The following is a 25,283-nucleotide window of genomic DNA, read 5'->3' on the forward strand; positions in this document are numbered from 1 at the left end:
GGGTTTCCAATGCCTCTGTTTTCTTTATGGGTTTTTGATATCGCTCTCCTCTTTCTGTATTTCCAAAACCTCTTTTAAGGAAGCTATCCCTTTCTCCCAGGTCCTCTACTACATCTGTTTCCACTGAGGACTTCCACTCCAGGTCATTGAAATGTCCTCTTTTCTTCAAGAAACGTGGCTTCCCCCCCTGCAGTCATGACCCATGTCTTCCCCATCTCTCACCATGCCTCCCCCTGGACAGAAAATGGATAGAGTTTCATTGGTGCGCTCTTTCAACTACACCAGCCTCCGCATCCAGCATATCCTTCTGCAACACTTCTGCCAACATCTTCCCTATCTCACTTTTTTTAGGCAAGGATCATTCTCTCTAAACTATTCCTGTCCCCCTCCTCCCAACCCCACCATCTTCCACCCCCACACTCCCCCCCCTTAGAAACTTCCCACTGCATCTGCAGAAGGTGAAAAACATCTCTCTGTCTCCCTTTTACTTCCATCTAGGGCCATAAACAGACTTTCCAGTTTCACAAGTCCTCCTCCAACCTAATCTGTTGCATTCTGTGCACTTGATGTGGCAGCTTCTACATCAGTGAGACTAATCACAGATTGGTTGACAGCTTCGACAAGCGCCTTCACTCTATGTGCGGTTCCAAGCTGGAACTCTAGCGTCATGAGTTCCTTCAGCATGGAAACAAAACCTTCAGCTAATATCCAATTTTCCTGCATTAGGTGCTGTAGTTCTAAACCTTTCCTATCCATTTTAACCAGCCATTTTATTCCCTTCACCATTCCCACACAGACATCTCTCTCTTTGGCCTCATCCATTCCCATTGAATTTTTCTCTTTTAGGTAACCTACCCAATCTGCTTCCAACTCTTACCTGCTTGAATTCTCACTTCTATCTCAAACCTTTTCTCTTCTTCCCTCCCACCTTTTCCAGTGGTCTTCTCCCCCACCTTTTCTGTCCAGTATCCTAGTGGACCTTTCCCTCTCCTCCTCTATTTTTAATGCTTGCTACTTCCCCTCCGCACCAGTCTCAATAAAGGGTCCTCATGCCAAAAATTGAATGACCATTTCTCTCCAAGGACACTGCTTGACCTGTTGAGTCCTTCCATTTGTTTGCATTTGAAAATGTCATTCGCGTTCTAAGTGAGAGTTACCTGCCTGCATGTTTGTCAATGACAGTGGAGTGTTGGAACTGTGTTTAGCAATCTTCATCCTTGGACCATGCTTCATAAAAATGGAATTTAATGACCTAGGTTTGAATCCGGTGCTGTCAGTAGGGAGTTTGTACCTTCTCCTCATGGCCAGTTGGGTTTTCTCCAGATGCTCCTGCTTCCACCCACAATCCAAAGACGTACATAATTAATTAGTCTCAAGGATGTATTTGGACAGAGCGGGTTCATGGGCTGGCAGGGCCTGTTATCATACTCTAACTCCAAAATTTTTTTTAAAGGTTCTTTTTTTTTAATATATTCCTTACAACTATCCACATCGTATTTCTTTGGGAAATTTCTTGGGATATGTTTACCTTGGTCGATGGTGGTGTTGTTTTGAAAACCCATAAAAAGAAATGTCATGCTTATTTTAAGCTTTAAATATCTCGTCCATATGTAATCTTAATCCTCAATATGTCGGTAAGTTTATTCATTGCAAATCTACCCATGAACAGTTCCGTGTAATTTATAATAACTTCTTGAACTCTCCACAAATTATATGTTTGTTCTTCGTCAAAGAAGAATGAAAATGTTGCCTGAGTGATTGTAACTAAGGACCAACTTTATTACAGAGACTGAGATTACGGGAACTGATTCTCCGACAGCAGCAGCAGAAAAATGCAGTTCGACAAGAAAAGGGCTTCCAAGAACAAGCAATAACATCTGCAGCCACACCACTTCGACACTGGCCACAGGAGGATCTAAAAAGTCATAATGAATTATTTGGAAGGCCTCCGCCACCGTACCCTGGCATTGTGAGAATCCCACTTGCTTCTCAAGCTGGTCAAAGATTTTCAGATCCTTTCACAAATGAGCCAAGGAGACGTTTTTTAACTGATGGTCAATCTAACAGACCTCAGTTTTCTGGAGATGTTACAAGGATGGTCATGAGACCCCAAGGGCCAAGGTATTTTCCCCACCCTCTTCCCCCAAAACATTTTCCTTTCCAAAGTTGAAATCAATTAATTTTTATTAAGTAAGTTCAATTAAATATCATTTATTTTGACGACATATCATTTAATTTCGATAAAACAATTATTTTACATTAATATGTAATTTTGAAAATTCACTTCATCTGAATTATTTCAGACCTCTGACTTTACAGTTAGCATATGAGAATCTTTTATAATTTACCATAATCTATATTAATTTTGTTCGATATTGTGATGTTCTTCACCAATATAAATTATCCCTATAATATGAGTTCACAGATACAATCCATATTGCATCCTGCCAATTAAAGGTAATGGAGTGAGGTGGTGACTTATATAAAACTCTTCCTTTTTTTTTAGGTATTCTTTTGCAGGAAGTGGACAAAGACCATTTGCAAGTCAAGAGCACTTTCTTGGACAGCATCATATGCACATGCATGGTCCAGGTCTTCGACAACAACTAAGAAGATCTTTGTCTGTGGACTTTAGCAGGTCTTTAAACAATCCACAGGTGAACAATGGAGTGATTATTCCTCAGCATTTTCCTCCTCCGGGCATGCAAATGCAGCAGCACAGTATTTTGGGTCAACCATTTATTGAACTACGTCACAGAATGCCGGAAAGTGGGCCACGACTTCCGTTTACAACAGCTAGTGGCTTGGATCCAGCCAGCCAGCAACAAAGACCTGGGGAGGTTATTTCAGGGCAGGGGACTTTCCCTTCAAGTCAAGGGCCAAAATCATTGGACTCTGTGTCAAACCAGCAAACTATGCGGAGTCAAGTGGAGAATTGTGGTAACGTGAATCAGCTTAATCAGCAAATGCATATGAACCCTTCAAATGTGCCCCTTTCTCGTTCCTTAAGCAATCCTCCTGCTCGTCATGCTTTTTCATCTCCTGTCTCCTTACCTGCAACTTCATCTGCACAAGGAGAGTCTATGGTAGAGAAACTTGTTCCTGATGATTCTTCCGTGAAAGATCTTGATGTTAAGGACCTTGATGGAGTGAGAGATCTAGAAGTTAAAGACTTGGATGATGAAGATTTGGAAAATTTAAATTTGGATCCTGTGGATGGAAAAGGTGATCCTGATTTAGATAATTTAGATAACATAGAAACAAATGACCCACATTTGGATGATCTGTTAAAATCAGGGGAGTTTGACCTTATTGCTTATACAGACCCTGAGCTTGATTTAGGTGATAAAAAGGACATGTTTAATGAAGAGTTGGAGCTGAATGATCCAATAGATGTCAAACTGGATGAACACAAAACTGAAGAAGGAAATAAAGGTGACAAGGCAGCCAAAGCAGGAGAACAACCTGGTAGTTTTGCTGGAAAAGAAGCTGCTCCATTGCCGTGTGAAGGATCCACTGATCCAAATGAATCAAAGAGTTCCATAAAATCAGAAGCTGCTACTGGTGATGGAAATCACGAAGCTTCTTGCAGTACAAGTACGGTTGAGTCTGAAGCAAAAGATACAACGACAGCTTCTGAGTCTTGTGCTGTTGGGGAACAGGAAATCGTCAAGGAAGAAGAAGAAGAAAAAGTCGATGGTCACCAAGAATTAACAGGGGCGAGCCCAAGTTTCAGTGACTCGCAGTCTTCTAGCCAAACTCCTATATCTCTTGGAAACAATTCATGCAACCTGACTAGTTCTACTCCAGTCCTATCGAATTTGTTAACTGAGAAATCTGCTAATTCTGGACTTGCATCGTTGAACTCACCTTCCAAAGTAGTGCCATCACCCCAGCCACATCCAGAAATGAATATCCCACCGTCTCCCAAAATGGCAGCTTCCCCAGGACAAATGGCTGAGAACCCAATAAACCAGAGTTTGCAAATGGGGCAAAGGATAAAACGTAGTTTCTCACAAGGCCCTCCAGGAAATCAGGCCTTCTTTCAAATGCAGCCAGCCAGCCAGAATTACGCAGCAGGGCAAATCCAGAGTCAAAATGTGGCTCAAACCAATCAGCCAGGACCAAGTAACCAGCCCAACGCACAACAAATCATACTTTCTCAGACAATGGGTTCTCAGGGTCCACGCGAGAGGCCCCTCCTTTTGGAAGAGCAACCCCTCCTTTTACAGGATCTTTTGGAGCAAGAAAGGCAGGAGCAACAACAGCAGCGACAAATGCAAGCAATGATACGTCACCGATCCACTGATTCCTTCTTTCCAAATATTGGTGAGTTTGGGCATAAATTATTTTATTTTTGTAGTAATTTACATTGGAAAGTAATATATTACTTTCAATTCTTAAATATTGAAGTATATATGCAGTGATTTTTTTTTTAAATTTAGCCATGCAGCACAGTAACAGGTCCTTCCAGCTAATGAACCCATGCCCCCCCCAATACACAAATGAACTTACAACACCCCCCCCACCCACCCCCAAATGTTTCTTTCAATGATGGGAGGAAGTTGGAGGACCCAGAAGAAACATGGGGAGAACATCCAAACTCCTTACAGATTGTGCCGGATTCGAACCCAAGTCGCTGGCGCTGTAATAGCGTTGCGCGAACCGTGACGCTCCAAATGATCTGATCATTTTTATCCAGCGGATGAGAAAAATTATTTAAGACTTGCAAGAGGGAGGTCGTCTCACGAATCAGATCGGGTTGAAGATGTGACCAAGAAGGCTGACCTGGGGAGAGCTATGGACTTCAGCAAGGCATTAGATAATGATGAGCATGGTTGACTGCTCTGGAATTTTAGACCATATAGGCTCCACAGAGAGATAGCAAATAGATAGAAAATTGGCCTCATGGAAGAAAGCATTGGGTGATATGGAGAAAGGTTGTTTTTCAGACTGGAGGCTTATAACTAGTGGTGTGCCACAGGGTTCACACATAATGTACTCTGAGAAGAAAGTTTAGCATCCATCACCAAGAGAATCTTCTTAAAAACTGGTAATAATCAAACCTGAGGATATCACTGCTAAATCAAGGCTGCATGTAATGAGCAAACTAACAGGGAAGTAACCCTACTTGTCTTTCTATTTCAATCTTTTTAACATTTCATAATATGCACAGCATAAGGAGAATAGAAATAGCACAATTAAAATTGTATTCCAAGTCTATGTAGTATAAGTATCATATAAATTACAAAGAGTGAAAATGTGACCAATTAGAAATAATTCTCCTAACAAAGAAAATAGAGTTAAGAAGTAAGATAGATAGAGATATATATAAAACCCTAACTAATCTACTAAAAAAATAAAGTGATAAAAGAACAATTGAGCAGCCTATCCCGAGGATCTGTCAAATAGTTTAAAACATAGCTCCAGTCCACACCTACAGATAACAAAAATGGCAATAATTATATTATGTCTGAAAGGAAGAGTTAATTCATAGAATAACGGCAGTTATATCCCATGAAAATAATCAATAAATGGTTTCTATGTTTCTTCAAATTTAGTATTCGTATCTAAAGTACGACTTTTGATTTAAGAAAGACATTGAAATAATGTAGGTGGTTCAGAGTCTTTCCATTTAAGTAAAATAGCTCTTCTAGCTAAAGGTGTAGAAAAAGCTATAATTTGATGTGCAGTAGTAGGTAAACAAGGTACATCTGTTATTCCAAAAAGAGCAGTTAAGAGATTAGGTTGTAATTTAATAACCAGTATCATTGATAGAAGTTTAAAAATATCTTTACACAACATGGACGTACCAAAACATATAAGTCAGTGGAGCCTCCTCAGTATTGCATCTATCACAAGTAGAGTTCATGTAAGGAAAGATGCAAGCTAGTTTATCTTTAGACATATTACCAGCAAGCTCTATGAACTATTCTAAACTGTATTAAAAAATGATGTACATAAAGTGATGAAGTGTTAACTAGTTTAGTAATTCTTCCCCATGTTTCAGGAGATAATGTTAGTTGAAGTTCCAATTCCCATGTTTGTCAAATCTTATCCATGGGGACTGATCACAAATTTAATTATAAGAATGTAAATGGTACAAACTAAACCCTTCTGAAAGGGGTTTAACCGGAACAAAGTGTCAAGTAAATCTGGTTGTTGTGAAATTTGTAATCTGTAGATATCTAAAAAAATGCATATATGGTCAATAAAATTGGAAGAAAGTTGTTTAAACCACCATCAGCGAATAAATCTACAGAAGAGATCATTCCTTTAATCTTCCAAGTAAGGAAGGTACTGTCAAGTGTAGATGGTGTAAAAAAAATGAAGATATATAGTAATAGCCAAGGCAAAAATTATTAGTCCAAAAACCTTTGAAATTGAAACTACGTGCATAAAGGAATAATAAATAATTGGATTGGAAATATACTTACTGATCTTAGATAGTCTAAAAGGTAAAGGTCGTTCCAAAAAAGAAGCTAAGGAATAATTCTGGATAGATTTCAATTCCAAATCTACCCAGAGAGGCAATCAAATTTATCGAAGTAATAAATCCAAAGGATGGTGAATATTAACTGCCTAATAGTAAAATCTCAAATTCGATAAGGCCATACCATCATCCTTCGTAGGTTTCTATAAGTGAACCTTATTCAATCTGGCCCTCTTAGAATCAATATTATCAAAATAAGATTTTGGGATAAAAATTGGGACAGCTTGAAATAGGTGTAAAAATTTAGGTAACATTATCATCTTAACGACATTAATACGACCAACCAAAGGCAACATCAATGGGGATCCTCTAGTAAAAAGTTGTTCCACAAAATCTAAAGGGGAAATTTTTAATTTAAACAAATCTTTAAATTTCCTCGTGATTTGAACACCTAATACGTAAAATACTCTTCAACAATCTTAAATGGCATATTATCATAAGTAGGATCATGTGAGTTTATTAGGAATAATTCACTTTTATGAAAATTTAGTTTATATCCAGAAAAACTCCCAAAATCCGATAGTAAAGAGAGCATCTTAGGAATAGAATTAGTTGGATGAAATATAGACTAAAAAAAATCATCTGCATATAGAGTTTATGTACTTCATATCCTCTACTAATACCTTGAATCTCATTTGAATTACGGAGTGCAATTGCAAAGGGTTCTATCGCCAGATTAAAAAGTAAAGGGCTGAGAGGACAGCCTTGTCTAGTATCTCAAAACAATTTGAGTGGGGAAGATTTTTGATTGTTAGTAATAACTACTACACTTGGTTTAAAATAAAGTAACTTAATCCAGAATCAAATTTGAACCTTTCCAAAATTTCAAACCAGTATCTCCATTCAACTCTATCAAAAGCTTTCTCCACATCTAATGATATAACACATTCTGAAATCTTAGATGAAGCAGAATAGATTATATTCATTAGTCTTTGAACATTAACACGTGAGTATTGCTGTTTAATTAATCCATTTTTATCTTTTGCAATTAGTGAGGAAGAATTTTTTCTAATCTATTAGCTAAACCTTTAAAAAAAATTTTAGAGTCAACATACAAAAGTGATATAGGTCTATAAGATGCACAGTCAGATGGATCATTATCGTTTTTAAGAATTAGTGAGATTGATGCTTCATAAAATGACTGTGGTAGAAATCCTTGGTGAATAGAATCTCTGAACACCTCACAAATATGAGGAATAAGTAAACAATCAAAAAATTTATACAACTCAATTATATAACCATTGAAACCTGGTGTTTTACGAGATTGAAAAGAAGAAATAGCTTTAAAAATTTCTGCCTCTGAAATCAGAGCATCCTAAACATTGATCATCGGAGAAAATCTTAGGAATATTCAATATTGGTGTAAAAAAATTCATCAAATGAATTCTGGGTTTGATACAAGTCTGAATAAAATTCCTGAAATACCCTATTAATATCTGTATGATATACGGTAACATTGCCATCATTTTTATGGATTTTAACAATTTGTCTCCTAGTTGAAACAGCTTTCAACTGGACAGCCAAGTGTTTACCTGACTTATTTCCATGCACATAAAATTCACTTACAGATTTCATAAGCTGAACTTCAATGGGATAGGTTAAAAGTAAGTTGTATTGTGTTTCCAGTTCTATTCTTTCCTTATATAAATCTATAATAGGAATTGTTAAATGTAGTTTATCAATATCTTAAATCCAATTGGATAGTTGAGAGAGTTTCTCCTTAGTACGTTTCTTTAAGCCTGCTGTATAGAGATAATTTGTCCCAAATAGTTAATTCCATCCATTGAATTAGCCTGAAAAAATTCTAAGATTTAGATCTTGTAATAACGTAGAATTATATTGCCATTGCTGTCAGTCTAAAGTGATATCAGAAAGCTCCACAGAGAGCTTCCAAGGCACATGTTCAGAAATAAGAATTGCATCATATTCAATGTTTAACAGAAGGAACCAGATGTGCATCAATAAAAAAGGTCAATCCTAGAGTATTTCTAATAAATGTTAAAAAAAAGAAAATTCCTTATCTAAAAACCTCCAAATATCAACCAATCCATAATCCAATAAAAAGGAATTAATATATGTAGCACATTTGTTTGGAAGCTTCTGATTGGTTGAAGGCCTGTCTTATCAATGGATTCAAATAGTTGTTAAAATATCCGCCATAATTAGTATGAAATCATTTAAATTTGTTAAAGAATCATACAAGCTTTTTAAAAATTGTGGATCATCCATGTTTGGTCCATAACTAGTGCTACTTTTTTTTATTACATAAAGAACTTAAATCTATTAAATAGCTAACCAACGAATCTGCAGTAGTATTAAAATGTGTAAAATGAACTTTTGGATCAATGAAAATGAATTTCCCCGCCCCCCCTCCCCCCCCCCCTAGTTTTATTTGGAGACAGAGAATCCAATTGAAAACCTTTCCAGAACTTAAAAAAGCAATGTTGCAAACAATGTTCATCCTCCTACTTGTCTTCGTCCTCACCAATCCATCAATGGCAGATTAATCTGCTCATGACATTGTTAGTAGAAGGAATGGCTGCACAGACCTTATGGAGCCAGTCTTGCCTGCATATCAAGGCCACCCTGCACCGCGTTTTATGGACTACAAATGTGGTACATGCAATGGACTCAGAACAGGTCCTACAGGTCAAAATGAAGCGCTGAAAGCCATTTTAAGCATCAAAATTACACATCACAAACAGTAAGCCTGTAATCAGATATATCCCTCAATCTACTAATGTTGGTAGGTCAGGGATTGAACTTGGTTCAATGTCGAGTACGCAGGGCATGCTGGGAGTAGAGGTTAAAACTGTCATGTTAAAGTTGGATTGATAATGTGCCTTTTTGCTCCTTTACCAATCAAATTATCCATCTGTTCTGTAATAGGGTGCATCATTCACTTTCTCATCATGTTGAGAAAGAAATTATCATGTGCTTTGTACTAAAGAAGACAGCAATCCTACTTGGATTGATGTTTGTTTTGGTGCTAAAGCCTATTTCTAATCAACAAGGATCGTTTTGAAAAGGCAAAAAAAATGGTTATATATTTCCACTTTTTTAAAAATTTAAAGACAAGGATCCCTTCGAAGAGAAATGGGGCGGCACGGTTAGTGTAGCAGTGAGCACAATCCTGCTCTTGTGCTAGTGTTTGGGACTGGGGTATGAAACCTCTCTCTCTGTGTCTGCGTGGGTTTTCCCTGAGTGCTCCAGTTTTCTCCCACCATTCAAAACGTTCCAGGAGTTGCTCGTGGGCTGGAAGGGCCTGTTACTGTGCTGTAGGTATGTCTATGTCTAAATTGTTGCGCTTTTTTTTTATTTAGATCTTACCAAATTTTGTTGAATTGTTTTATAGATTTTGATGCTATTACTGATCCAATCATGAAAGCAAAGATGGTAGCATTGAAGGGTATCAACAGAGTTATGGCCCAGAGTAACTTGGGAATGCCACCAATAGTAATGAACAGGTAAAGAATTTCCTTTTGTAGCCATATCTCAGTGATTCCACTCTTAGCTTTAATTTATGAGAAATTTACTACTTTTACAAGTTTTAAAAATTATTAGTTTAAAAAATGTATTTTTCCCGTGTACAGTATTTGATATTTTTGTTGCACATTCCAACAAATTTCTGGTTCAACTCTCCACACATTGAAAGTCATCCAAAACAAATCCCTAATTTGCACCATTCACCCAACATCTTTATGGTGATCACCTTAAACGTGGCAACTTGTGGTTAAACACCATAAGTTTTAAAAATCTCATACAGGTAGACCCCGACTTACGACCATAATTGGGACTGAAAAATTAGTTGTCTCTCAGAATGAATGCAAGTTGGAATTTTGCTCGCGCACGTGGAGTATCAGTCTTAAAGCAAACTTTTTAATCAAATTTTTTTTCATCGTAGATTTTTGTTATATTTGACAAACTAGAACAGGATTACAGGGCATGTAAGAGCAAAAATATGCATTCTTGTTAGTCGACGTTCTGGGGCCCATAGGCTGGGAATGGCCATCTTGATTCCTGTGCACATATGAGTCTTCGGTTGGCACGTGCACAGTGGGTTTGCGTATTGGATTTCGGTTGGCGTATGCACGAGAGTTAAGCGCCCTGATGATATTGAATTCACACCCTTAACTCACACGTGCGCCAATCGAACTCCAATTTGCGAAACCACTGTACAGACACAGTAAAAGAAAAAGACAATGTGAGGTAGTGTCTATGGTTCATTTGTCCATTCAGGAATCTGATGGCAGAGGGGAAAAGCTGTCCTTGTGCCGCTGAGTGCTCATCTTCAGGCTCCTGTCCCAGAGGTAGCAAAGAGAAGAGGACGTGGCCTGGGTGGTGGGAGTCTTTGAGGATAGAGCCTGCTTTCTTAAGACACTGCCTCTTGTAGATGTCTTCGGTGGAGTGAAGATTGGTGCCCGTATGTCACATGCTGAGTTAAAAACCCTCTGGAGTTTTTTCTTGTCCTAAGCACTGACATTTCCATACCAGACAGTGATGCAACCAGACAGAATGCTGTCTATAGTACACTTCCAGAAGTTTCTGAGGATCTTCTCAAACTCCTCATAATGATACACTAGCTAGCCTTCATGATTGCATTAACATGGAGGCTCTGGGACAGATCCTCAGAGATGTTGACACCCAGGAATTTGAAGTTCTTGGCCCTCTCCACTGCTGACCTTTCAACGAAAACGGGTTTGTGTTCTGATTTCCTCCTGAAGTCCTCAATCATCTCCTTGGTTTTGCTAACATTGAGTGTGAGCTTCTTGTTGTGACACCACTCAACTAGCTGATTTACCTCTGTCCTGTACATTTTCTCATTCCATCACGATGTGATCCAAAAATTTGTAGATGGCATTTGAATTGTACCTAGCCAGACAGTCATAGGTGTAGAGTGACTAGAACAAGGGGCTGACCACGCAACCTTGAGGCACGCCTGTGTTGATCGTCAATGAAGAGGAGATGTTGTTTCCAATTCGTACTGACTAGACTTCTGGATAAACTAAGACTTTTCTCCATAAAGGAAGTCAAAGATCCATTAGTGCTGAAGGCAGAGCTGCATTAAAGGTGAAATATAAATGAAAACTTCGTCCAGTGCCCTGTCTCTTAGTCTGAATGAATTACCATGTCACCTATTCAGACATGATTAAGTCTATGATCTAGTTGGGGGGGTGGGGGTGGAGAGACCCAGGGTTTGGAGCTTGTTGACCAGACTGATGGAATAATGGTGTTGAAGGTTGAACTGCATTAAAGATGAAATACAAATGAAAACTTTGTTTGCCCAGTACTCAGTCTCTTAGTCTGACTTAATTCTCATGCCATCTGTCAGTTATTCCTAAATCATTATGTTTATTGATCTGTTAATTCTTCCCTCAATTCAATTTTTTCCTGAAAATTGAAAGGAAGTTCATTGGACTGTTCCCTAAGTTAAATAATTTTACAATGTGGGAGCCACCCACACTTCAGGAGCAGGTCTGATTTCCATTGAAGAGTGGGAAATCAGATGAAGAGTTATTAGATTGTAACAATTGCTTCAGATGTCAAATAATGATTGGCATTAAACCAGATAGGAATTTACTGGTCAGGAAATAAATAGAATAGCCATTTCCAATGGAATCAATCATCTGATTTTCTCAAGCAGATACACTGTAGAAACTTTCTGTGCCTTTTATCTTGTATTCATGTTTTTACTACAGTATATGCTATCAAAGAATATTTCATGTCTTTTTTTATACTAGACTTGAAATGTTTTACAGCACAGAAACAGTCCCTTCAGCTTAACTTATCCATGTGGTCCAAGTTAGTTACATTTGCCAGTGTTCAGCCATATCCATTTCAATATATAAAAAGGGTTTTAAATGTTACAATTGTACCCACTTCTGTGACTTCATTTGGAAGATCCTTCCATAAACATACTATGTAAGGGAAAGAAAAAGTAGTCCCATAGCCCCTTTTAAATCTATGCCCCCATTTGTAGATTCCCTTAGCCTGAGAAAAAGGCTATTTACCTTATCTATCCTTTTCATGATCTTATAAACCTCCATAAGTTCCCTTCTCTCTCCCTTAGCCTCCTATGCTTCAGGGAGAAAAGTCTTAGTTTATCCAGCCTATCCAACACCAGCAGTCCTTGTAAATTTCTTATGGCTCTTTTCTAATTTAATTTTTTTTTAAACCTTTTAAATCTAGACATACAGCATGGTAACAGGCCGTTTCGGCCCACAACCCCATGCTGCCCAAAAACCTACATTTGGTAAGTTTTGAACGGTGGAAGGAAATTGGAGCACCCGGGGGCAACATGGGGAAAACGTACAAACTCCTTAGCGACAGCGTGGGATATGAACTCTGGATTTCAATTTCAAGCTCTGTAAGAGCGTTGCACTGACCATGCCACCTCTACGCAAAGCATTTCTGCTCCCATTTTCTTTATCTTGGTGATTAGAACGACAAGTGCGGTCTCCACAAATCTTGAACCGTTTTAACATGAGGAAATAGTATAAGAAGGAATATTTTGGAATTATTTATTTCTATAATCCCTTTACAAGTTAGTATATTTGAAGTAACCAATAAAATTTTCTGCATTTCCAATTGTGTTCTCTCATATAATTTCTTACAGATTTCCATTCGTGAATCAGCAAATATCAAGTCCACAGTGTGGCGATGGCGGGCAGAATCCCACTCACCAAGGAGTTGCCTCGGTAATTACTTAACTAGATATTGTGTGTTGAATTTATGCAAAGAATAGTACACAACATTACCAGTTAACTGAATTTCAGCCCCAGTTGCCCTTTGTATTAAAGAGTCGTACTGAAATTGATTCACGCAGACGCGAGGAGAACATACAAACTCCTTACAGACAGCTCCAGATTCGAATCTGGGTTGCTAGCGCTGCAATAGCTTTGTGCTAACTACAAGGCTGACCATGCCACCCTAATAAGAAGAAAACATTTATTTCTTTTGTAAGTTTGAAGCATTCGACAAGATAATCCTTACACTTCTCTGTGTCCTGTCTTGCCTTTAGAGCAAACATTTTAGAACTTTGACCCCTTCATGGAATAGTTGAACCCTCTTCAACCCCCAGTCATGTAATCCTGGCGCTGGATTGGGGTGGGGGGATGGAGGGGGAAGGTACAAAGAACACATACATATTTCTTCTATACTCAGTCCATCCTCCCGTTCACTCTCAGCCGAAGCCAAATGCAACATGGCAGCCACCAAGGCCCACTCTCGCGAGAGGTTGGCCACCACTGCCATAGCTGCTATTTTCTGTTGAACCTCCCCTGTTTTCCGCCGCAAAAGTTCAATCGACCCCCGGCGTTTTCAACCTCGTGGCATTTACCAACCCCTTGGATAGTTCCATCGACCCCCATGGCTCAATATGGACCACTTTGAGGACCCCTACCTTAGAGCTTCACGACTTGAGCACTATATTTGTATTAATTTTGCTCACATGTATCCAAAGTCAGCTGTTGATCATTGAGTTTATTTTGGGCTTCATAGAGGTAGTATGGGAGGTCAGAACCAGAGTAACCAGAGTCCAGTAGGATGGGAAATTAAAGTAGCAGGTAACTGGAAACTCGCAGTCAGACTGAATGGGTGATCATAATGCAGGACCAATCTGTGTTTAGTTCTCTGATGTGTGGAAGAGACCACATCTTGAACCCAAATACAGCATGTCTCTTGCCATTATCTCTATAGGGTATTGATGACTATCAGTTTGTTCTCTCCTTGAGCATTGAAACCTGAATGGAGTTGGAGCTCAGGTACTGACCTCCTACTCCACTCGTATTTGCCACTGAGTTCAGCATTGAAGCATGGACAAAGTGAGAAAAGGAAACCTAAAGAAAACCAAGTCATTAGCTCTTATCATGCTTAATTATTTTAATAAATTTTTATTGACTTTTGGAAATTGAAGACAACTAGACAAATTAGCTGTTCCTCCATTCCTGAGACATACAGCATGGTAACAGGCCCGTAAGGCCCACGAGTCCGCGCTGTCCAAATGTCTACAATCCCTGTACATTTTGAAGAATGAGAGGAAACTGGAAATTCAGGGAGAACATACAAACTGATTACAGACAGTGCCAGATTCTAACCTGGGTGCGCTGACAGCTGCACTATTCCAGTAACGAGAGTGGCAAATTTGGAATCCAGTACAATCCAGCCCCGGGTTAATATTCCATGCAACCTAGATCAATATAGTGTTCACTTGGATAAGTTTCCAAAGGCTCACAGGTGCATGCTGGGATATATCCAAGCAGGAGGAATGAAGTAAGGAGAGGAAAATTAAAGCATTTTATTATAAAACAGCAGGTCACTAATTGAGTTCCATCCCATCAACCATTGAGAAATATTCAAAATTTTGAGTGGGTTACTGCTTTGCCTTTATCAATGGGGATAACTTGTGGTACAAGTAGATTCGTATGAGATTAAGGCGGGAAGATTGAATTTAAAAATAGAATTCCTAAAATTAAAATTTATCTTGCTGCTGTAGGATTGCAAGTCGTTAGTAATGGATCTGATTCTATTGAAAAGTAAAAGGGTGACATGGTCGGCGAGGTGGTTAACACAACACCTTTACAGCTCCAGCCATCGGGACCAGTGTTCGAAATCCACGCTGTCTTTACGTTTGTACGTTCTCCCCGAGTCTATGTGGGTTTTCCCCTTGGGCTCCAGTCTTCTCCCAACCTTCAAAAAGGTACTGGAGTGTAGGTTAATTTGGGTGTGGATTGGGCAGCACAGACTCATAAACCAAAACGGCCTGTTCCTGTGCTGTATGTCTAAAAAAAAATTTTTTAAACACTTTTTTTAAATTGGAGGATTATTTTGCGATTAAAGAACTGAATGTTTATTTTGTTTGGATTGTTTTCAGGATGGAAATTTGGCACCTCAAATGCAGCGACCAAACCCTCCATCTTTTGGTCCTGGTTTCATGAGTAAGTTACAGTATCTTACAGAAGTCTTTAATTGGATTTTGTTTTAATTTTATCCAACTATTCTTGCTTGCTGAAGAAAATCACTGAGCTTTACATCAAATTGTTTTTATTGACTAAATTTAATAAAATGTGTTACTTGTTCATCAATCCTAAAAATAGTATAAAGGTCAAGGAAAACAGTTATGCAACATGAATTTAGTTTTTTTGCACTGCAAACTTGTTTTCGTTTCCTCAGGTATTTAATGTTTAGGCATTAGTGTAAACTTGACTGATGAGTTGGTTTAAATCCTACTCCAGGTCTCAAATCCATAGTTTTTTTTCCTGAAATTTTTATTTAATTATTTGTATCATTACTGTTTTATTCATTGTTTTTTTTGTGTAATCAGATATTCATATCCAGTGATCCAAAAATATACTTTTATATTTTTTCTCCCCAACCCCCTCCCACCCAAAAGTAAGAAAAAGAAAGGAACACCTACCATTTAATGTACAATAATACTAGCATATACAATCATTCATTATTATTAAAATTACTGATTAAGAGAGTGGATGAGGTAGAAGAGATGGATGGAAAATTATTCATAAAATCCATATATGGTTTCCAAATACTATAAAAATTTTCAACTCAATTCCTTAAACAAAGATTATCCAACTGCACGAAAACCAACAAGGTCGGGTCAGATACAGCAATAAGCTCTCTGAACCCTTCTCCATTAACAATGGCGTGAAGCAAGGCTGTGTTCTCGCACCAACCCTCTTTTCAATCTTCTTCAGCATGATGCTGAACCAAGCCATGAAAGACCCCAACAATGAAGACGCTGTTTACATCTGGTACTGCACGGATGGCAGTCTCTTCAATCTGAGGTGCCTGCAAGCTCACACCAAGACACAAGAGAAACTTGTCCGTGAACTACTCTTTGCAGACGATGCCGCTTTAGTTGCCCATTCAGAGGCAGCTCTTCAGCGCTTGACGTCCTGCTTTGCGGAAACTGCCAAAATGTTTGGCCTGGAAGTCAGCCTGAAGAAAACTGAGGTCCTCCATCAGCCAGCTCCCCACCATGACTACCAGCCCCTCCACATCTCCATCGGGCACACAAAACTCAAAACGGTCAACCAGTTTACCTATCTCGGCTGCACCATTTCATCAGATGCAAGGATCGACAATGAGATAGACAACAGACTCGCCAAGGCAAATAGCGCCTTTGGAAGACTACACAAAAGAGTCTGGAAAAACAACCAACTGAAAAACCTCACAAAGATAAGTGTATACAGAGCCGTTGTCATACCCACACTCCTGTTCGGCTCCGAATCATGGGTCCTCTACCAGCATCACCTACGGCTCCTAGAACGCTTCCACCAGCGTTGTCTCCGCTCCATCCTCAACATCCATTGGAGCGCTTTCATCCCTAACGTCGAAGTACTCGAGATGGCAGAGGTCGACAGCATCGAGTCCACGCTGCTGAAGATCCAGCTGCGCTGGATGGGTCACGTCTCCAAAATGGAGGACCATCGCCTTCCCAAGATCGTGTTATATGGCGAGCTCTCCACTGGCCACCGTGACAGAGGTGCACCAAAGAAAAGATACAAGGACTGCCTAAAGAAATCTCTTGGTGCCTGCCACATTGACCACCGCCAGTGGGCTGATAACGCCTCAAACCGTGCATCTTGGCGCCTCACAGTTTGGCGGGCAGCAACCTCCTTTGAAGAAGACCGCAGAGCCCACCTCACTGACAAAAGGCAAAGGAGGAAAAACCCAACACCCAACCCCAACCAACCAATTTTCCCCTGCAGCCGCTGCAACCGTGTCTGCCTGTCCCACATCGGACTTGTCAGCCACAAACGAGCCTGCAGCTGACGTGGACTTTTACCCCTTCCATAAATCTTCGTCCGCGAAGCCAAGCCAAAGAAAGATACAACTTTGCATCTCACTATACCATCTAGTTAATAATACTTTCTTATCATCTTTCCACAATAATGCTATACATTTCTTTGCAGTTGTTATTGCAAGACTGAAAAATTTTTCTTGATATTTTTACAATTTCAATTTTGTATCCTTTTCATATATATCCCCAAGTAAAAATATTGTTGGATCCTTTGGTATCTTTATCTTAATAATTTGTCCTCATAATAATTCAGTTCATTCCAAAACCTTTCCACTTTTTCACAAGACCACACTGAATGCAAAAAAAGACCCTGTTTCTTTCACACATCAAAAACACTTACTTGAATAATTAGAATTAAGTCCATTTAACATATAGAGTGTAATATAATCGATAATGAAATTATTTTAACCATTTAATATCTAACATTTATTGTATTTGTAACACTTAATGACATAATTTTCACCAAATCTCCTCCTGAATTTGTATATTTAAATCTTTCTCCCATCATTTTTTGTAATTTCTTGTAATTGTATTACAATAAATATTAGTAATAAATTTCTTAACAACAAATGTATCTGTTATTATAATCTTCAAATTGACTTTGTTTGGGGAGTCTCAAATCTGCTCCCAATCTCTTTTTCAAACACATTTTTAATTGATAATATGCAAAAATTATATTATGTATATTATATTTATCTTTTAATTGATCAAAAGTTAAGAAAAAAAGATCCTAAAATACCTTTACCAATTGTCAAATAAAGAAGTGTTCAAAGTAAAAGGAAGACATTGATTTTGTTTTAACAACATTTTTGGTCATTGTTAATTTTTAATTTCTTTCTCAATATGAATTCTATACCATATTTTTAATATCTGCTTTAATACTGAGAAATCTTCAGTTCCTTTAAACAACTCACTATTTCATTTTACAAAATATGCTCCGGAATAGTTTCACCAATTTTATTCATTTCTGTTTGAACCCAAGCTGCTTTTTCACCCCATTGATAACAGGACAAAAACCTCAATTGAGCTGCATTAAAATACTTCTTAAAATTTGGTAGTCTTAGACCACCCTGATCAAATTTCCACATTAATTTTTCTAAACCAATTCTTGGCATCTTACATTTTCAATGAAACTCATGTATTATTTTATTCAAATTTTTAAAAAAGGATTCTGGTATATGAATGGGCAATGATTAAAGCAAATATTGTATTCTTGGAAAAATATTCATTTTAATACAATTCACTCATCCTATTAATGTTATTGGTAAATCTTTCCATCTTTAACTTAAACAAATTATTTAAATTTCTATTAATTTAATTCCTAAGTATTTAATTACTTCATTTTGCCATTTAAATTTTGTTAATCTTTTACATTGAGAGTAATCCATATCCACCAAAGGCATTACTTCACTTTTATGAACATTCACTTTATAACCTGATACTAACCCATATTCTTTTAATCTCTCATTCAACTTATTTTAAAATATTTCTGGTCTCATTAAATATACTATAACATCATCAGAAAATGTGCTAATTTTATGTTTCTAATTACCTACTTCAAATCTTTTAATTTCATTATCAGTTCTAATTACTTCTGCCAATGACTCAATCGTTAATGCAAATAAAAAGGGTGATAATGGACAACCTTGTCTAGAAGACCTTTCGAGCAAAAAGAGTTGTGAGATTTGTTTATTTGTAATCACTTTTGCTTTCGGTTGATCATACAATGCCTCTATCCAATTTATAAAGGTATTTGGAATCTCAAATGCATTAAGTGTCAAATAAAAAATCCTATTCCAATCGATCAAATGCCTTCTCTGCATCTAATGCTACCACTACCACAGGTGTCTTCCTATTTTGTGCTATATTTATCAAACTTAAAAATTTAACGATATTATTTGCTGCTTTTCTATTTTTAATAAAACCAGTTTGATCTAAATTTATTAATTTTGGAAAAAATTCAACTAACAATTTCAATACAATTTTATAGTCTTTATTCAATAATGATATAGGTCTGTATGAGGAAGGCTGTAAACAATCTTTCCCTTTTTTCGGAATTACAGTTTTAAAAGATTCTGGTAAATCATGAACCTCTTTCATTTGACTTAATACCTCCATTAATATTGATATTAATAACTCCTTAAACTCTTTATAAACCATCTTCATATGTCATATTATTCTGTAAAGACATTAGAGTCTCATAAACATCTATTTCTGAAAAATTCTCTGACGGTCTTTTCATCCTCCTTCAACACTGGTAATTTAACTTGTCTCAAATAATCTCATTTTATTATTATCTCTCATAGATTCTGATAGCATAAAAGTCTTTAAAATTCTCATTTATTTCCTGCATTTTATGTTATCTGTCCTGATAATTTCTTAGTTGCAATTATTGTTCTAGAAATCTGTTCTATTTTTAATTGCCATGCTAAAACCTTATGAGCCCTTTCACCCAACTCAAAACCCAGCAGCAATAGAAATTCACCAAGACAAATGGTTACTTAAACAAAAGTTGCTTTGAATTATCTTTAAACATGAAAATAGGATCAAACTTTAACTTATAACTTAACCCCCTTCTAATTCTAAGCACATATATATGTAATCTGTATAAGTTCAGAAAAGTTCTTTGATTCACAGTACAATCTCACTCTCACTCCTCCAAGTTCACTGGTATCAGGCAATTCTTATACTGTGCACAGAATAATTTATGAAGTTCACCAGACTTTGGTACTTGAAAGGTAAATAGTTACCACTCAGGAAGGTTCTTGTTGGTTTTCAGAGAGAGATTTGTTGTTCGCTGGACACCCACAACTGATACCTTGTAACCAGTCACTTCAGTGTCTTACCGAAGAAACCTGCCCCCTTAGGGTTTTCCAGATAATAACCTCTTTCTTTCAGGTCATCACCGAGATCCTTTTTGTTTCTCTTATTTCAAGTGAAGCTTTTATGGACCACAAGGGCTTTGACCAGGCTGAACTAAGAACTCATAACCCGTCTTCAAAATGGGGTTTTTCCACAAGTTTGCCAGCTTGTCCTGTTTCAGTCCCAGCTGCTGCTGCTGAACTGTAGAACTGAATTCTCTCTCTCACTCACAGAGAAAACCACGTGACCCTCTTAGAACAGCACTCTGCATTCAGACAGACTGAGACACTGGACCAAATCTTCTGAGTTTGTTTATCTGTTGCTTTCCAAAACAATAATCCATTACTCCACAACATGTCAAATTAACACCTACTTGTTAAGTTCTTATAGGCATTCTTCAAAGTTTTTGCAAAGGCACTCGGAGCCTGGACTGGCTGGCTTGAGCAGAGCTCTGGTATTTTAAATGAGATCTGTTTTGAAGTGTTTGTATGTGCCCCACCCTAAAAAAAATTCTCCTTTAAAACATATCTATATACAATATAAAATATAACATAATCTGTCACAGATGCAAGAAAAATAGGGTTATGGGTATGAGGTAGGAAAGATTTAGAATGTTGAGTAGGTTTATATAGGTTGACACAACATCATGGGCCTGTAATGTGCTGTAATGTTCCATGTTCTAAAGCACTGTGACAAATTGATTTTAGCTGCTGGCTTGATGACTTCTGTTGCTCTCTGACGGCAGCATTCCCTGTGGATGTTTGCCTGTGATGTCCTGGGCAATGTCCACTACCTTTTGCAGGGATTTACACTCAGGTAATGGTGTCCCCATGCCAGACCTTGGCCAGAAGCAAAAGTGCTTCAGTGACTATAAAGGAGACACCACAAAGTTACAAAAGATTTGATTTGAAAATAGTTTTCTTTTTCTCATCCTTTGATCTTGTTATTCTTCAGATGATGCACAGAAGAAGCAGTATGAAGAATGGCTCCAGGAAACTCAACAGCTCCTCCAAATGCAACAAAAATTTCTTGAGGAACAGATTGGAGCACACCGGAAATCCAAAAAGGCCCTCTCAGCTAAACAACGCACGGCTAAAAAGGCTGGGCGGGAGTTCCCAGAGGAAGATGCAGAGCAGCTGAAGCATGTCACAGAGCAACAAAGTATGGTGCAAAAGCAATTGGAGCAGGTAATTTTTCCAAGTCCCAGGTGTGACATTGTGGTACATTTTGAAAGGTCATGATTTCCCTCCTTCTCCACTGTAGAAGGCCCTGTAATTAAACCTGTTCTTGAGCTCAGCTGGAATTTATGTTCAAGAAAATTCCAGTGGAGGCATTGGATGAAACAGGAATCTAGCCAGTCCTTATTTTTTTTACTGCAGGTAGCTGAAATTAATCATCTGTATTAAAATAACAATTCAGTTGAACTGCAGCTTGCTTGGAAATCTATTATAGCAATTTTGGAAACTTGATTTAAAAAGGGGTTTGTCTAGATTTAAAATGGGATGGGGTGGAGATAAAAAAGGAGAGATGCTTGGCAACAATGGTTAAAGAAGGACAGAATGGGGGCATCTTCACTGTTGAGAATATATTATAGACATCCAAACAGTCAAAGGAAGATGAAGGAACAATTTAATCAGGTTTCTGAAGAAAACAACTGTATTTTGTATCTTTTAGATTCGAAAACAGCAAAAGGAACATTCAGAACTTATGGAAGACTATCGTATAAAGCAGGAGCAACAATGTTCAATGCTGTCGTCCTCCATGATGCCTGCTGGATCAGCCCAGCTTCCCTCAGTCCAAGGTGGGGCTCCAACTTCAGTAACTCAACAGAATTTCCAAATGATACCCCAGCAACCGCCCAGGCAACAAATGCAGCCGCCTGTTCCTCCACAGCCAGCTAGTAACAGGATGGCTACTCCGCCTCAGTGGCAGTCGTGCAATCCAAATGCAGCTGCCCCTCCTCCCATTCCCATGGGCACCCCAAGGATGCAGCACCCTGCACCATCTCAGTTGCCATTGCCCAGCATCCCATCCACTCAAGGGTCGACAGTCACAGCGAATCAACAATCCAACGTGCCACCACGAGTCGAATTTGATGACAACAACCCGTTCAGTGAAAGTTTTCAGGAAAGGGAACGGAGGGAGCGTTTACGAGAGCAACAGGAGAGACAGCGAATCCAGCTTATGAAAGAAGTTGAGCGTCACCGTGCTATGCAGAAGAGAATGGAGATGGAACAACGGCAGCAGCAGCAAGGGATCCCAGACTTGAATGCGCCAACCCTGACACAAATGCCATATTTTAATTCTGAGTTGCCTTGTGATTTCATGCAGTCTCAAAGACCCCCTCAGCAGGTACAGCTTATCCCTCCCCAGCAAAAGAATCTGCTTCCACAGTTCATTAATTCACCTCCTCCAGCACCTTTTATGCAATGCAGTGACAACACGCCAATGGGAACGGCAGGATTTGAGCCTGATGGCCCAGGCGGATGCCCACCTATCCATCCTATGAACCAGGTGCCATCCGGTCTTGGGTTTCCACAAAACCAGGCGCGCCCTCTATTTGGACCAGGTATGCCTGTTGGATCTCAAGGGAAAGTTGATGGAGGCCACTTTGGTCCAGAGGGTGGGATGCAATTACCAAGCAATTATCCAGGCCCAAGTCAATCACTCATACAACTTTATTCGAATATTATACCAGAGGAAAAGGGAAAGAAAAGAAGAAACAGAAAGAAGAAGAAGGAGGACGAAGATGACTGTGTCAGAACACCATCTACTCCTCATTCTGACATTACTACACCAACTACACCAATTGATGCAGCTCTCAACACACCTGGTGATTTTGTATGTAATCAAAATGAGAATGGAGAACAAAATCAATTAGCTAATAATTCAAGTGACCACCAGCCTCCATCTGAACTTGAACGTCAGCTTTCTTCCAATGTGCCACAAAGGATGATGGTGCAGCAGGCCTTTCTCCCTTCTGAAACAGAACAGAGCCCATCAAATGAACCTCCCAGGCCAAACTCAGTGAAGGTGGAACAGACGGAAGTTAGAGAGTGCCACGAGGATGGACAACACAACGTGGAAACACAGAATGCAATGAAGTCGGAGGAGAAGATCAGCATGCAGCAGCCTGCTATTCCAACACATGGTGCAGCTGCTGGGGCAAACATACCAGCATCCAAACAAGAATCGGGGAATGAGCTACTAAAACATCTTCTGAAAAATAAAAATCCTCCACTGGCTGCTCCCCAGAGATCTGAAGAAAAATTTGAGGATGAATCTAGTATGGAAAATAGATTGGTAAAGAAGCCTAGTCCATTTGAGAGACAGGTATGTCTGACTGTGCCGTCTTATTCTTTTCTGTTTGCAATTCTCTGCCAGAAAGGAAGCCTGCAATACCTGAGGGTGCATGTTTATGTATATATGTGCTGGGTTTTTTTTTAAAAAAAGAGCACTACGTACATCTGTATAATATGTATGAAATCGTTTTTGATGCTAAATAAATATATAGGTATACGCCACTTAACATCCATTGAGGCAACGTCTGACCACATATACGACCGTGATCTCATAATTATTCAGTTACCTTAGCAAGTCCGCAACAATTTTTTTTAAGTGATTGCTAGCTATTGTATACAGTATACACAAACTGATTCCTCTGCTCTCCCCACAACCCTGTATCAGTCCCCACACTGATCCCACTGCCCCACTTTCTCCCCACAACCCCTTGTCGGTCCCAACCCTGATTCTACTGCCCCGCTATCTCCTCACAGTCCCTTGTCGGTTCCCACACTGATCCCTACTTACAAATAAAAAGTTTACAGGTATGCTACAGTACAGGTACGAATTCTTTTATCCAAAATTCTGTAAACCAAAATCCAAACATTTTCGCATTTGGCGCCAAACATGACCCAATGCGACTGACACTCAACTCATGCTTGAATATCCTGTGTCTATAATTAGTGGAATCCTAGGGAATCCTTACTTTAAAGGTGTTGGTGGGAAAAACAAAGTCCAGAGCTTCTGATTCGCCGTATACGTACGCCCGATTTGTTGTAGACAGACCTAGGCCACCACCACCACCACCCCCTCCTTCCCCCATCCAGCGCTACTGCTACCCCCTCCCCCCATACAGCACTGCCACAAACACCCCGGCTAGCTCCACCATAAACCACCCACCCCCATGTCCAGCACCGCAGCAACCCCCCATGTCCAGTGCTGCCGCAACCCCCTCACATCCAGTGCCACTGCAACCCCCCCCACGTCCAGTGCCGCCGCAACCCCCACGTCCAGCGCCGTCACAACCCCCATCTAGCATCATCGCCATCTCCCCGATGTCCAGTGACACCGCAACTCCCCCTCCAACATCCAGCGCCACTGTAACCATCCCCCCAACCCCATCCAGAGACCCTTCTAGTTTGAGTGTGTCATTATTTTGTGCGAATCTGAAATCAGCCCAATTACTTAACGAACTGCCTTTACTATTTATTATCGAAAAATTCTGATCTCCCAAGTGTCCCTGATCCCAAGGGTTTTGGATAAAAGAATTTATACCTCTATCCCACATAGGTTTGCTAAGTTTATAATATGGTGTTTGCACAATGTCCACATTGCATAACGCCCATTTTCACAGATCGTATCATGAATGTTAAGCAGAGCATACCCTGTAATTTTTTTAAAAAAGAACCCTACAGCACAGAAACAAGCCCTTTGGCCCATCTAGTCCACAAGTCCTATTGATCTGTACCTAGCCCGTGGCTCTCCATGTGCCTCCCATCCAGGTACCTATCCAAATTGTACTTAAGTATCAAACTGGGCCTGCATTTTCTGTGTCAGCTGGCAGCTTGTTCCATGCTCCCCCCCACTCCCTGCATGAAAAAGTTCTTCCTCATGTTCCCTTCAAACATTTCACCTTTTGACCTTAACCCACTTCCTCAATTAAGTGAACGTTGAATAGAATATTAAGAGTTCTACATTCAGAACTCAAGCTTGATCCTAAACTGTTACCACTACAAAAGATGTTGCTCCATCTGACCTTGTCATTTTTAAAAACTTAACCCTGCTACCTTCTGTCCTTCCAGTGGATAAGGCAGGTAATTACAGGCC

The 25,283-nt window shown here is 39.1% G+C and overlaps 1 protein-coding gene across 20 annotated transcripts in view; it reads left to right on the forward strand.

Moving 5' to 3' along the window:
• kmt2ca (lysine (K)-specific methyltransferase 2Ca) overlaps positions 1–25,283 on the forward strand; it is a 495,715-nt gene that overhangs the window by 424,615 nt on the left and 45,817 nt on the right. For all 20 annotated transcript variants that reach the window (XM_069914823.1, XM_069914812.1, XM_069914813.1 and 17 more), the window contains 7 exons: positions 1,787–2,121; positions 2,507–4,329; positions 9,849–9,960; positions 13,110–13,191; positions 15,366–15,429; positions 21,129–21,361; positions 21,849–23,507. In XM_069914823.1, the coding sequence (XP_069770924.1) occupies positions 1,787–2,121; positions 2,507–4,329; positions 9,849–9,960; positions 13,110–13,191; positions 15,366–15,429; positions 21,129–21,361; positions 21,849–23,507 (4,308 nt within the window). The remainder of the gene's footprint in view (positions 1–1,786; positions 2,122–2,506; positions 4,330–9,848; positions 9,961–13,109; positions 13,192–15,365; positions 15,430–21,128; positions 21,362–21,848; positions 23,508–25,283) is intronic.

Source organism: Narcine bancroftii, chromosome 1, assembly GCF_036971445.1.
Source record: "Narcine bancroftii isolate sNarBan1 chromosome 1, sNarBan1.hap1, whole genome shotgun sequence".
Taxonomy (NCBI): domain Eukaryota; kingdom Metazoa; phylum Chordata; class Chondrichthyes; order Torpediniformes; family Narcinidae; genus Narcine; species Narcine bancroftii.